At 41.1% G+C, this 14705-nt stretch overlaps 2 protein-coding genes across 4 annotated transcripts; one reads left to right on the top strand and one right to left on the bottom strand.

The window, feature by feature from the left end:
* Nucleotides 1-849: 849 nt before the first annotated feature.
* On the bottom strand, nucleotides 850-10719 carry LOC118115664. Of its 3 annotated transcripts, XM_035166972.2 has the most exons (16): nucleotides 10624-10719; nucleotides 10358-10427; nucleotides 9186-9290; nucleotides 8316-9107; nucleotides 7845-8007; nucleotides 7597-7694; nucleotides 7215-7433; nucleotides 6844-6931; nucleotides 6298-6419; nucleotides 5993-6098; nucleotides 5393-5464; nucleotides 5187-5296; nucleotides 2909-4896; nucleotides 2383-2830; nucleotides 2088-2181; nucleotides 850-1985 (listed from the first exon to the last, which is right to left on the bottom strand). In XM_035166972.2, exons 3-16 carry the CDS (start codon nucleotides 9242-9244, stop codon nucleotides 1857-1859), a joined length of 4488 nt encoding a protein of 1495 aa, XP_035022863.2. In that variant the 5' UTR covers nucleotides 9245-9290; nucleotides 10358-10427; nucleotides 10624-10719; the 3' UTR covers nucleotides 850-1856. The 3 variants fall into 3 exon arrangements, with proteins under 3 accessions (XP_035022863.2, XP_035022862.2, XP_047197455.1); XM_035166971.2 differs by lacking the exon at nucleotides 10624-10719 and having other exon boundaries at nucleotides 10358-10598; XM_047341499.1 differs by lacking the exons at nucleotides 10358-10427; nucleotides 10624-10719 and having other exon boundaries at nucleotides 9186-9794.
* A 798-nt stretch (nucleotides 10720-11517) lies between these two features.
* On the top strand, nucleotides 11518-14186 carry LOC118115045 (Rieske domain-containing protein). The gene is made up of 4 exons (XM_035165960.1): nucleotides 11518-11658; nucleotides 12478-12732; nucleotides 13215-13249; nucleotides 13339-14186. Exons 2-4 carry the CDS (start codon nucleotides 12504-12506, stop codon nucleotides 13627-13629), a joined length of 555 nt encoding a protein of 184 aa, XP_035021851.1. The 5' UTR covers nucleotides 11518-11658; nucleotides 12478-12503; the 3' UTR covers nucleotides 13630-14186.
* The last annotated feature ends 519 nt before the right edge of the window (nucleotides 14187-14705 follow it).

Here is a 14705-nt window from a genome sequence, read left to right as displayed (position 1 = left end):
CAGTTTTGCATTGCTGCACCACAGGTGTGCTGTGTAAAGTTGAAGTATAGGTTTGTGCATACTGTGATGGCCTCTGGCCATAGGATAGTCCTGGTTCTGCCCTGCCTGTTTCGTTCAGAGGCCCTGGTTGCCTGGCTGGAATTGGCCCCAGTCTATATAATCTGGCAGTTTCAAGATGTCTCTCTCTCCCTCCCTCCTGAAAGGCTGGAGTCTTTCAGGCTCCACTTGGTTTTAGGGTTGGTTCTGTTTTGCTTGTGTTTAGTTGGCTATGGTTACGGAAAGTTTATGTAAACTCACACCTGCAGTTACACATCATCCAAAACACACACCTCACTACTGATACTGATCAAAGATACCATGCTTTGCTTAAGTTTGAGTTAATTTCAATAAATCATTGTTTATTTAAATGGTTGTTGTGTGGACCTCCCTTCTTAGTTGTGCTCTCCAACGAGCTGGGCACAACAATACAGTTTACATCGTTATCATCGTCACACAAATTGTTGCTAATGACGTAACCCCTAAATATTATTTTGTTGACTACATTTAAGAATTTTCAGATTAATTTTGTGCAGATTTATTTCCTGAAATTAGATCTGACTTAAATGTTGCAGATTATATTCTGTCTTTCTCTTGAGCCAGTGTGTTTTTCTTTGATGGTGGTGTAATACTGGGGCGTTTCTTCTATTTTATTTGAATTCACTCTCAGCTATGCTCTCTATGGGGTTTACACGTTTTCATATTAAAAGGATGGCATTTTTCCGAGGCAAATATAATTGGGTAAAAATCATAAAACGTTTTCATAAAATAATTGTCAAATACTGTCAGAAATAAACAACACAGAGCACATCATCTAAGCCATAAATAACTTAATTTAATATTTAATTCATTCTTAAACCCTTCAAAAAACAAGCAGTTTCAAATACCCTATTGTAAACTGAAAATACACCTACCGTCTATTTGCTTTACAAGTATCACAATCTATTATCTGTAGACAACAAATGTAGCACTCAAAAACAGCCACCTGTCAAGTAAACAGCTCAGCAGACAACCTGAGCTCAAGTTTGCAGGTAAGAAAAATATTAGTTGTGTATCTTTGGTTCAGTGTATCACTGCTTCAGAGATCCAGTCGAGCTTAAACAGAAGAGCAACCCTACTCAGGCTGGGCTGGTCTTCGTCCAGGCAGAGGGTTGTGGTGGTGTGCAGCACGAATTAAGACACAAACCAGGCAAACTCAAAGCCTTGATCAAGTAAAACAAAAACAAAAAAAACTAAATACAGACATGATCAAAGCTGTCAGAAATCAGTGGAACATAGTGGACCAAGACTGGACTTGAAAAAGTACCGCCCTTTAGAAGTTGCAGCACATACAGTACATAAATAGCTGCTGTCAAAACAACTACATTTCAAAATACCAGTCATTCAAGTATCCACAGTAGTGTGACAGATATCCCTCAAAAGATGAACGTTACAAATTATGATTTAAAGTAGCAAATATGCAAATATTCTATTAAATACTATATGGTTATGAATCATCATGTCAAGAGCCCAGGGGAAGAGGAAAATAATAACCTCACATCCAAACAGAAAAAAAATACCAAACACACACACACACACACACACACACACACACACACACACACACACACACACACACACACACACACACACACACACACACACACTGGATTTAACTCACTGAATTTAGTCTTGTCAGTAAAAAATATGTTGTGCAGTTGTAAACACCATGATAGTCTTGCACTACCCGCATCCCTTCAGTGTACAGGCTTTACTTATAAATATAAATATCCCTGCTTTTTAATTTAGTTAATTCAGATAATCTGAATATTTGTATCTCCTCATAGATTGTGTGTTTGGTTAGACTGACGGAGCATCAGATATGGCTGCAGCTGGGCTCTCATGCTATGAACACACAGAGCCTTTTTCTCCATTATCTCTTCTAGCTTGTTGACGTATTCCCCGAATGCCTGTAAGACAAAGAGATGAAGAGTGAGGATATATAAAAATGTGTAGTTACTGTAAAATGTGCAGTTTAGAAAAAAGCAATTGAGGGTTTGATTTATTCGGACCATATCAGGTTGTTGGAACAGAAGTGTCCCCTCTTTATGGCATAAAGCCTCCATCTCTTCAAGCTGCTCCCAGTGGGCCTGGACAACACGACACCTGGAGTTGGATTCGAGAGGAGATGTTTTATTCAAACACATCATCTCTTGGTTGTGATCAATGCAGCATTAAGAATACACAACACCTTCTCTACATCTGTCATCAAAGAGGTCTGAATCATATGTAGGATTACAATGTGTGAACTACATCATCAATATCCTTAATAAAATAAAACGAAATAGTGAGAATTGTGTTACTTACAGCGCATGATTCAAGTCTTTCAGGGTAGACGGATGGATTGTGGGTGTACTTAGCTGATTGCTCGTACTTTCTTGACTTGGTTGGATTGCATTGTTTAAATCGCCGGAGGGGTTTGAATGTACTATGTGACACTGGTACAAGACACCTTCTGACTGTGGTGTTGAGGTGGAGGAGTCAGGTTTGCTGCGCATTTTGTGTGCACGCTCTGTTGGCATTTGTGTGGCAACATTTGGGATTAGAGTGTGCGAGCTGGATGAATGAATGTCCTCAGAGTGCCGGACAGAGGGTGAGATGGACTGCACAACCGGAGTTTGCATCGAAGCACATGTAGAGGGTTTAAGTGGGGATGCAGGGGCTTTGGGGCTAAGGACTGGCATGGTTTGGAGTTTCTGATTGTTCTCTCGGTCCTGGAGCAGCATAACTTCAGGCAGTGGAGGTTTTGTCCTACCTGGACAAGACAAAAAAATACATATTCACATAGACATTTTAAACGCTAGTTATTACACACACTTCGACTCACACTTACCTGTTCCACGAGTGTCTTTTGTCCGATCCGTGTGATTGATAGCTGTCATGGTGTCAGAGCTGGTGGAGCAGCGGGCCTTTGCTAGCGGCAGCTCCAAAAAAGAAAGATGAATATCTACATCCTCAGCCTCTACAAGCTTCTCTGTCATCTCTGCACATGTCTGTTGCTCTTTTCCCCCTTTCCTGTTGGTGTTTTTCCCCCTTTCATTCCCGAACAGACAGAGTGAGGGGTTGCTCTGTTCTCCTTGTAGGAAGGAGGATGTCGCGGCCTGTTGGTCCACCTGAAGCATCGAGAGGCTGAGGGGGTCCATTGTGTAGCTGAGAGAAACTGTGTCAGTCTCATGCTGGGGTAAAAACGGCCTTTTAGCTTTGATGTGTGGGTGGTTTTGCACCTGAGTGTAAGCTGGACTTTCAGACAGTTTGTTAAGGGGCTCCGCTGTTTTATATCTACTCTGAGTGATAGAGGTAGAGGGCGGTTGAGTGGTTGAAGGAGAGTTTGAAAAAGGGCCATTTTGCAGAGGTAGAGGCGGGATGTGGGAGATGCATCTGGTGTGTATTGATTCAAGAGAGCGATCACTTAGTTTGTGTGGGGTCGGGAGTGTGTTGACCTGTTCACAGGCTGGGGAGAGGGGTCGTTCTGCTGGAGCTCGCTGATGAGGGCTGTCTCCTTCCCAATCAGTGCTCCGCTCAGCTGGGTCATTTGTGGGATGGAATCCCTCCTCACCCCTTTGTCCTCTGTCATCAGAACAACAGCTGTAAGTCACTTGTGCCCCTGCATCAGTCGGCATCGTACCTGTGACCCTATCTTCTTGCTCTGTCTCCACTGTTGCCAACCAGGCCCACCTCCTCTCTCGCCCTTCTGTCCCAGCTGGCTTCTTAACTTCTCTCTTTAACCTTACTTCACCTGTTGGCTCCACTGACCTCCTTTTATCACTTTCACCTTGTTCAAGTCTTCCCTCTGTTCCTTCCCATGATACCAGCAAGTGATCGCCAACACCACCAGATTCACCACGGGCGTGATTGTTATTGCAGCTTGGAGAGAATTCAGTTTGCAAGTGAATCTCACCACTGGGAAAAGGCCACTGTCCTCTGTTAGCATCAGCTCTAATCTGAACTCCAGCTCGGTACACATCTAAGACATCTTCCACATCTTGATATGTGAGGGCAGAAGCTGACAGTTGGGAATCCTGTGGAAGAGGAGAAGAGGATAATGGAGAGACAGACGGTGAGAGGAGATTGGCAGACGAGGAAGAAGATGAGGACGCAAACTGCTGTAGCTGCTGGTGATACATTCTCAGATGTCGATGCCTCTCCTTATCCTTTCCATCAAACATCTGTAAATCTCTTTCCCTTAGCTTTTCTACTTCACTACCCATGTCTCTACTGCGCTCAACTTGCCTTCGCTGTTGTAACCATCCTCCTTCCTCCACTCTTCCCCCTTTCACAGGGCTCTGCTGGTTCTCTTTTTCTCTTTTTCCAGATGCCCTTTGAGTTAAAGAGTTTTGCACCTCCCTCTTGTGACGCTGCTCATCTGTTGGCGGTACCAACACCAGCCCTGCCCGGACATCATGGTCGCCTCCCAAGTGTCCGTTAATTCCTCCGCACATTTCATTTTCTCTTCTCCTAACAATTCTTTCACTTGCTTCATGCCTCCTATGCCTCGTATCGCCCGGTCCCAGCCAGCCTCTAATCGGTGTAACATGTTCAAGACCGATCCCTTCTCCGCCCATTGCACTTGTTTCAGCCTTCCATCTGCTGTTCTTGGGTGTGGAGCAGAGATTTGTGTCCCCTGTGGACGACCTGGTGTTTGGTGAAGTGGGAGCAAAAGCCTCTGGTCGTCTCCCTAACTTCTGCTTTTTAGGGGGACTTTTCCCTCGTGGGCCAACACTGCTGCCACTGCTGCTGTTGGACAGGTTATGTTTAGGGGAGGGCATCGTCTTGCCCCTTCTTCCTCCTCTTAGTCCTCCTTGTCCCCTCAACTCCTTCACCCTTTAAAAAACGAAGTAGATATAGCATCTCAAGTAATTTTAGTCACTGTTCATCACCACTATAGCCCTGGGTACAACCATGGAGACATAAACACTATATTTAAAACCACTATGTAATTTAAGTAAAACAGGATAAAGGAAACACACACACACACACACACACACACACACACACACACACACACACACACACACACATCCATACATGAAAATTGACTGTACTGTGCATCCAAACAAACAGCTGCAATTTAGAATAAATTATGTTTTTTATATGTCTCTACAGGCACTCACCGATCAGCATATCTCAGTGTATTAAGTGTGTGTTCGGTCGCTAAGTTACCAGGTGAAATGTTGGCAATCATGCACGTCATTGAATCACCAACAAATGAGTCTTTCAAAACCTAGAATGAGAACAAAGTAGTAAGGGTTTTATTCATCAAGCACACGATCATTAACACTATAAAGAAATGTAAAATATTGTAGTTTGGTCTTATTACCTGAGTAAGTTTGCTTTGTCTGAACGGTGTGTGTGATTGCTCTTGATCAAGGGACCGGATACATTCTTTAAGCTGAGAAAAAAAGAAAAACGTATTAATGGGAAGGAAAATAAAATCCCACTATACATTTGCAATACCTTCAGACATTTTCACACATGAAGAACGTAGCAGGAGATTGTCTGGGTCACACATTTTCAAACTAACAGGAAAACATGCAGGTGAGGTATATGGCGCCTGGGTTTACATGCAGGAGGCAGGACATAACATATAAATTCTGGAAATCTAAAAGTTTTTGTTCACAGCACATTGACACAGGCATAAGCCGTTATCACCAAAAGCTCTCAAATCATGTTGTCTGTCCAAGATGACATCTTCATTGGTGTAAGACGAGAAAAGAGAAGCTGTATTTCTTCCAGTTTCACGTGCGTTGTGTGTTAAAAATGAACACATCCTCTTACTTGATGTGAATTTTCACACAATTTTACTAGCGGGCTGGCAGGAAAAATTATCCCAAAAATATCCAGAGTGCAGAACATTTTTGAATGTGGCTTATGTGAGATCTCTTGAGTGTGTCAGCATGTGTCTGTGTGTGTAGCTTACAACCAACAGACTCTGGTTGATCTCAGCTCCTTCCATACGGCTCTGCTTGTCTGGGTCTTTGGTATCCGATGCCCTCTCACTTCCGGCCAGGTCCACAAACCACATCCTACAGGCACACACACACACACACACACACACACGCACGCACACACACACACACACATTTTAATAAAGTAATAATTCAACCTGCTACGTAATAAACGTATTATTAAAAAGTGTTTAAGGAGAAAAGAAAAGCAATTAGAAAAGAGTGTACATGATAATAGCCCACAATATGATAAAACACATGGGATGTTGACACTAACCTGCCTCTTATCTGCTGGTTTGGACTTCTGAGCTGAATCTGAAGCAAAGCATGGGATCGAGAAGAAAGTGGATTTACTCCGCTCATCCCCTGCGTGCGCTCCTCTGTACCCTGTGAAATCACCTTTTTAAGGAAGACAGGAGGAGGAAGAGGGGGGAGATTGAGATGTTTTAAGAGATTGTGGTGGTCACGATATCAAACAAATAAGAAAAATCAGGCACAGATCAGCAGTCCTGATGTGGTAGATTTAATCCACTGAATAGCACATACGTTACTATTGAGTGATTTAAAGCAATAAAATATAACAAGCAATCTTGTCATTTTCAAAAATCAGTTAGAATGCGAATAAAGCCTAGAAGAACAAGTATTTCTTGATCCTCTGTCACAAGCAAGACCGTCAGCCATGACATTTTATTTGTCTTTATTAAAAGGTAGATCTCTGATTTTGGAATCAAAGCATGTGTTCTAAAGGATGGAGTGCTGATCAGAGCACCAGGTCTGGACAGTGCAGCACGGATATGAAGCTATTTTAAAGAAAGAGATGAACCTGCAGCAGGGAGCTGACCGAGTCCACCCTGACGTCACGCAACCCTGCAATGTGAACCACCTTCTGTCCATCCTCCCTGGCGAATAACCTAGAGACAGATGAACCGAGGGTGAAAGAATAAAATTAGTTTTTTATATTACTACTAAAATTAAAACGAGAACATCCTGTTTCCCTTAAATGATGATGATGATGATGCTGCTAAAACTGCATTATCCTTAAGAGAAGACTAATTGTTAAAATCATATAGAAAATTCTAAATTCATTATTAACAAGTATATTGAAAATGGTGGCTATAACACAAATAACCAACTAATAACAGTTACTTTCATATGTACCTTCAAAATATATTATATATCAGTGTACACACAAACCTTTTCCTGTGGTCCAACAGGTCATACAGCTGACCACAGTAAATCTCAAAGAAACTGACATACACCAGCAGGGGAGAGAGCATGTGTGAGGTGGACAGGTGTGCAAAAATGTCCCGGACTGCAAGTGTGTACAACCCTGGTCCCCCGGCGGATGAACCCAACATGGTGTGAGTCTTCCCTGCACCTGTCTGGCCATATGCAAAACAAGTGGCCTTGCCTCTGTGGAACGCACAAAGTAAAAATATATTTGTTAGGAGGCACAGATTCTCAGAGACACAGAGCAAGCAAACAGAAAACTGGCTTCAGGACATTTGGGTGGGAAGGAATGGAGTGTGACAACATATACACCTCAGGTTGTAGCACTACATCAGTGCCAACCTACCCATTGAGCATGTGCTGCACCAGAGGATATGCTGTTCCTTGATACACCTCCTCGTTGGAGCTCTCCTCTCCAAAAACCTGGTCGAAGTAGAACCTGTGCTACAGGGACAACACAGCAAGGTAGCCTTACAAAATCGGAATAATCCACCCTTACAGTTCCAGTATTTCATGAAACTGAACATCATTACCATTTGACGTATGACTATAGATATATGATCAAAAAAATGGATATATGATCTCCACATCTACCTGTAGTATGTATTGTGTGAGATCCACCGCTTCTTTGCTTTCATGAACAATAACACACTCTCCACCTGAAGTTGTGACAACGTCTGCTTCTCCTCTCCTGCTCTGTGCACATGTCAGAGGTCTCTTCCTCACGCACACGCTAATCCGCTGCTTCCCTTCTTGCCTGGTACACACACACACACCAATCACAGTCAAAATTAGGATTATCATGTCAAAAGTAAACAATGCTCTTATGCAAACTTTGTGCAAATGTCCTAAAACAAAGAGACACAATCACATACAGTATGTAAATCGTCAAAAAAGTTGAAGATGCACAGGAAACCTCTCCTCACTGCTTGTGTTGGAGCCATTAGTATACTTTCATGTTCAGGAAATGCATTTAACATGCTGCACCTGTACATGTCTCCACTGAGACATTCATTTGCTAGTCAGGAGCAAGCAGTGAGGACAACACAAACCACCTCCACTCACTTTTTGTGTGGAGCAGGAGGGGAACTCAGAGGTAGTCCGTAGTTGTAACCAGTGGTTCTCTTTGATTCATAAATGGGTGTTTTCTTAGCCATGGATCCTGAAGCCGTGAAACTGTGTATTTCTGTGGGAAGATTTTCCTTCTTAGAGATTCTTTTCCTCTCTTTGTGCCCAACTGGTTTGCTGTTAAACGTCTTTGATGCCACTGGTGCAGGCCTGGGTTTCTGTTTGTGGAAGGAGACAAACTTTGGTGATAATAGGGTGTCAGAGTTCTGCACTGCAATTCCTCCGATGGTGTCTCTCCTTGTGTGTTGATTTGATGGACGACTATGTGCATCTGTCCTGTGGTTGTTGTTCTCTTTGCAGCCACATTTCACAGCTCTCCCACTGTCGAGTTCAAGCTGCAGAGTTGTGGCTGACCCTCTGCACTGGACTGGTACATCATTTCCCATATGACTGGTGCGGACATGAACAGAGCCTTTGGGATAAGAAAGTTGCTTCTGATGATGATCAATGGTTTCACAACCAAAATCAAGCCGTCTGCGAACGGGACCTCCATATCCATCATAAGTAAAACTACTGTCCACTACACCATAGCCTTCATCCCCACCATCAGCACCAAAATCATCATAACCATCTTCATATTCAAGACTCTCCAGATCGAGAGTTTTGATCATTTGGACCAGATGGAAGAGTCGAGTCCTTTCCTCCATAGTGCGGATTCCCAAGAGGGGATAGTCCTCCATGGTCAGTGCTGAAAGGTGGACTGCACGGCAAACACCCATGGAGGTAAACCTGACAGCAGAGAGAGGGGGAGAGTCAAAGGAGGGGAATACATCACATTTTGGATGTTCTGTGGGTGAGTATTCTTACCTGGCATAGTGGTGCTGCAGCTCAACCGCTCTCAGACACTCATTCAGGCAAAGTGTCATTTCTTTCCCTTCCTTTTCTCTCTGTTTTCCTTTGTCTTTACTCGACCTACCCCGGGAGTGGCACACATGTCGGTTTAGTCTCTCCATCGGTCGGTCACAAAAAAAAGAAGCATGCAAAAACTGACAGTGCTACTGAAGCGATTCTCTGCAGCAGGCTAAACTTGAATAAAACCAAATAAAATCAGAAACACTACACGAGCTCCCTACAGCAGCCACACCACCTTTCACAAGACCATGTGTCCTTGCTGTTTTCCCTCCCTCAGTGATTTCTGTCAGAGACTGATGGCCAATGGGGGGGTCACTGTGTCATAACTACCACACTGCACTGTTGGGGGCACAGGACACTGGTATGATGCTGAAATTTGACACTTGGTAAGGATAGAGCCGGGGCAGCAGGGTGCAGTCATGTCACACATTTCTGTATCCTAGCAAATATGATAAATATAGCAGACACAGGCATGCAACTGTTGCTTCACTGGCTTCTACAGTAGATTGGCTGGCAGCTGTAATAGTCCTGACACATGAAACTTGAGTGAGATCCTTTTATATCATGACATATTTTTATAATATTTTATACAGATTTTATCCTTTTTATTTATTTTGCCCCTATTAATAAAGTTACCTCTTTCATTCTAATCTTTTTAGTATCTTTTATTTAGCTTGAAAATAGTTTTAAACTGCTTTTTTATTTTAGTTAGATAGTTAGTTAGTTAAACTTGATTTCAGACACGTAAGTCCATATCAGTTTAAAATATAAAATAAATGAAAAAATACAGCAGAAAACTATAGAGTAGCATCTTCACACTTTACAAGCACATTGGAATTAAAACACATACAGAGCAAGGGCATGTCATTGTGGGTAATTCCCTGTTGGGATTTCATGCTCTGTCTGATGTCAATTCTCCAAACTGAATTACAGAGTGGCTGCAGAGCATAAAGTAAAGGAGAAGTTGTTGTTGACACCTGTCCAATAGTGTCACTGGAGCAAATAACCCACAAAACAAAATAAAGAAAGGATAAAGGTAACTGCCTGAATCTAAGTATAGCTAAATAGTTTTTAAGTATGAACTGGCTAAAATGTTTGTAAAAGGTTTTAAAAAACTGAAAACTTACCAGATTCACTGCAGACTTGTTTAAAAGCAGCCACACAGGACAGTTTGGACAGTGTTTTTATCTGAACGAGCTAAGTGAAGAAACAAGAAGCATTAATTTTTCACAGAGCTGTTAGCTTGAGTGGTATCACCATTTCCGTACACGGTTGGTCTCCATGGCGACGACAGCGGTTCTGTGGAGTTGTGTTTTCCCACATGTGAAGTGAACGCACGTCCTGCTGCAGCTCATCTGACGTTTTAAATGTAAAGAGACAAACAGTCGCTTACCATCCAGTTCAGCATGAAGAGAGAGATAATCCCTCGGAGGGTTTAATGCCCACAGACACAAAGCCTCCTCACACTAACCCTGTTAGACATTTGTCTCCCTCAGCAGGGCGAGTTTAACAGCAGCTCCCCCGCGTGATCATATTACCGCTGATATGCATGAGGAGACTATGCCTTCACTGATGATGTCAAAAGCATATATAATTAACATTTGAGTATTAATTAGAATACGTGTACCTCCGTCTACTATCATCAATGAAGCTGCACCAAATTCCACACACCCAGATATCAGTCCCTCAAACAGGCCTGACTTCTGTTTCTTCTATATACACAAATTATTCCCTGGGAAATGTCAAACAAACATTCTATAAGTTAAAGGTTCAGTGTGTAGGATTTAGGTGAAAAGGATCTATTGGCAGAAATTGAACATAAAATAATCCTAGTGATTTTTTCACTAGTCTGTTTTATCTAAATTGTATGAATTTGTGTTTTCTTTTCTCTAGAAGGGCCCCTTTATATTTAAATACTTTATATTTAAAGGTCATTGTGACTGTAAATGTCACTGTGACTTTTGAGGGTCTGTAGGAAAAAGTTATCTGTGTGGCCTTTAGTTCTGAGAGAGGAGGGTTAATACATTGACAGGATTTTTGTTGGAATTATCATGACACCTGAGCCAGTATCCAAATAAATGATCTGGGGATGAAAGAACAATTAAATACGTACTAGAGGGTCTACTTTATAGAAAATATGTTTTATTTAATTTTTAATATTTTTGTCAAATCCAACTCTTTACTTTATTTACATGTGTCCACAGTGTGGTATTCACACCACACACTTCCACTTATTTACAAAATAAGAGTCACGGATATACCGGGAGAAGTTACCACGAGTAGCTTTTACTCTGAAGGAGAGCGGTCTCTGTTTCCGTCTCTGGGTTTCCTGCTTGGTTTTAAGTGTCTCTTTGGGAACTAGCAGGAGAGAAGAACCCTGCAGGATGGTTTCTGCAGAGAGGACAACACGAACATTCAAAGAGACGAGGTTTGTAGAAACAATGATTCACAAACTTAAGTTAATAACATCAAGCCTGTGATAGTGACTGATCTCAGCGAGGAACTCAGCTAGTGCTAATGTTATGCTATGGTGTAGCTTAGCATCAGTCTCCTGAGTTATGTTAGTAAACAACAGTTAGTTATTGTGACAGATGTAGTGAGACTTCATCTAACGTGATATTTTGATGGTGTTTTCATTCGTCACTTTGATTCTCCATGACGTTAAACTACACTGTTGTTATACTTATTGAATTCATGCAGTAATTACTATTTAATTACAATTACAACTTCATTTGACACATGGAAATGTCTTCTTCGGTTTATAGTACCCTCCTTCACCCAAGGCGCCAAATTACACACTTTCCTACAGCACAAACTACTAAAAATATAGATAATAACTCTCATATAGAACAAATAGAACAAGAACATGCTAAGAACATCCACGTCACAGAACATACAAGTCTCAGTTTTACCTCAAGGCATGCTGGGAGTCCTTACCCATCTCCCCCCAACATGCTGCAGTATTATTAATGTGATTATTTTGTCAAAACTATATATCATATACTTTAAATTGATATTGCAGATACATACATACATTTTGTATACTTGCAATTAAAGAAAAATGCATATAGTAAGTTATGGAGGGGGGATTTCACAATTCAATTTTTTTTTTAAAGCCACGTGGTAATGAGGAAGCTGAAGGAAATGAACAGGATTGAGACTTTTTTGCATAAACGTAATCACTACAATCTTCCTATTTTGCGATTAATCATAAATTACTTTAAACTATAATGTTATTCATTAACAGGAAACCAGCCGTAAGAAGTGAGCACCATGTCCTCTAAGGAGGAGACTTCCTCAGAATTTCAGAATTCCTCGTCCCCTCCATTGCTGTCGTCGTCGTCCTCCTCCTCCTCATCACCTCCCTCCGTGTCTCACTTCATTGGGAAGAAAGAGGACATCGTCAAGGCAGGACGAGTGACCAAGCTTGTGAATGGATGCAGAGATGTACTGGTCCTGTTCCACCAGGGGCAACTTCATGCTATGGACATGCGCTGCTACCGTAAGTCTTAAGCTCTGAGCTGTTTGTGTTAACATATCAATCCTCATACTTCTTTGAGTGTGATTTTTCAATTTTGATGCCTATTTAGTCTGGCTTTTATGTAGTGCATTATATTTTTGTTATTATATTTATTTTTTCGGGATTATTATTTATCTTATTCTACTGTTTCATTATTTTTTATTTTAATGTATTTAACTTTTAGTATATTTTCATAATAATTTATTTTATGTTGTACATTTTTTATTGTTTTACTGCTTGTTTTTTTATATATATATGTTAATATCTTAACCTCCTTTAATTGTTGTCTTTATTGATTGGTTTGATTTGCATTAGTCTCTAAATCATAATGTTTAACTCCTTTTAAATACACTTTTAACGTGTCATGCACCTGTTAAGCACTTTGAATTGCTTTTGATTTGTTTGAAAGGTTCTGTATGAATAAAGGTTGATTGATTGATTGGACAGTGACACTTGTTTTCCAGATTCAGGTGGTGCGTTGCAGCATGGAGACATTGAGGTGAGTTTCCTACTAATCTGAATATTGAAATATTGGAATGCTACTAAATGTTATCTTTCACTATCACCATATGTCTGTGCCACCATTAGGAGTTTAATGGACGACTGTGCATTGTGTGTCCGTGGCACAAGTACAAGATCACACTGGCAGAAGGGGAAGGGCTGTACCAGGCTGTAGACGATCCTACAGTTAAACCCCTGAGAACACGTTGGCGCTCCAAGGGTGTCAAACAGAGGATTCACAAGGTCACAGAAGTCCACGGCGATGTATACGTAACGCTTGATGACTCCATCGAGGCCATTGAGTCAGACACCTACCAGACTGAGAGATACAGGACTGTCTTGTTAAGGGCCCAGCCAAAACCCAAGCCCAAGAACTAGCCAGATACTGAAAGAGTCATTGATTATACAATCACAAATACCTGAATAAACAACCGAAAATACCTGAATGTTTCAAGGACAATATAGCACTTTTCCAGTCTTATGGATCATTCAAAAATACTTTACAATACAAGTAGCATTCACCCATACTGAGCATTTATATGCAGCACTTTGTCTATCATTCCATTCACACACTGTTGGCACAGGGGCTCAGTATCTTGCTTAAGGAAGGCCGACTGGAGGAGCCTGGGATGGAACCAATCACATTCTGGGTAGTGGTCGATCCTCTCCACCTAGTGACGAACCGCCCTCCTTACACTGCAGACATTGATCAAATCTGTAAATATTTAATTTATAAATGTCTGGCATTTATCAATGGGATATTGCTATTTGTATTGATTAAATGATTTTGAAATATATTGTTTATTTTTGATAGAAATTATGATTGTTTTTATGCCACCACAAGTTTCTCTTATATAGTTGATGTCCTGATCAGATTTTGTCATAACTCCTTACAAAATCTCTTTATTAAAGTTCCCTGTGAAATACTCTCTTCATTAGTTCATATTAACTTGTGTGTTCTTGAGCAGTGAAATGACTAAATGGATCCGCTTGTTTGTGGCTGGTTCATTATGGTATTTGGTTCCATCTTATCTAACGTGAGGATTTCCTGCTTTTCACTCTCACATGTCATTGTTAGTTGAAACCCTTTGGGTTTGTAGCTGTTGACCAAACAAACAACTTGAAGATGCTGCTTTAGGCACTGGTAAATTATAATCTGTGTTTTAACAATTCTTTGATTAATGAGGGGAAATAATCTGCATAGATGTATATTACAGTTAAGCATTTTTATAATGTGTATTTAGAATTATAGATTATAGATTTTATATTACAAAACATTCCTTAACTTTCAAGGCCCTGTACAACCAAACAGATGTGTCAGTCACTGTGTAAATTCAGGTAAATGTACATAAGTACTTTTAAAGGGCACAATACATTTCTATTTATTTATTACTCTAGGAGAATACTTTGCGGATGTATCATTGGTGCGGGGAAGGGGCTACGTTTTTTTGTCC

The sequence above is a fragment of the Hippoglossus stenolepis genome, chromosome 9 (assembly GCF_022539355.2).
Source record: "Hippoglossus stenolepis isolate QCI-W04-F060 chromosome 9, HSTE1.2, whole genome shotgun sequence".
Classification (NCBI taxonomy): Eukaryota; Metazoa; Chordata; class Actinopteri; order Pleuronectiformes; family Pleuronectidae; genus Hippoglossus; species Hippoglossus stenolepis.
Note: the sequence above shows the minus strand (reverse complement) of the source record. Positions and strands in the feature narration are given on the sequence as shown.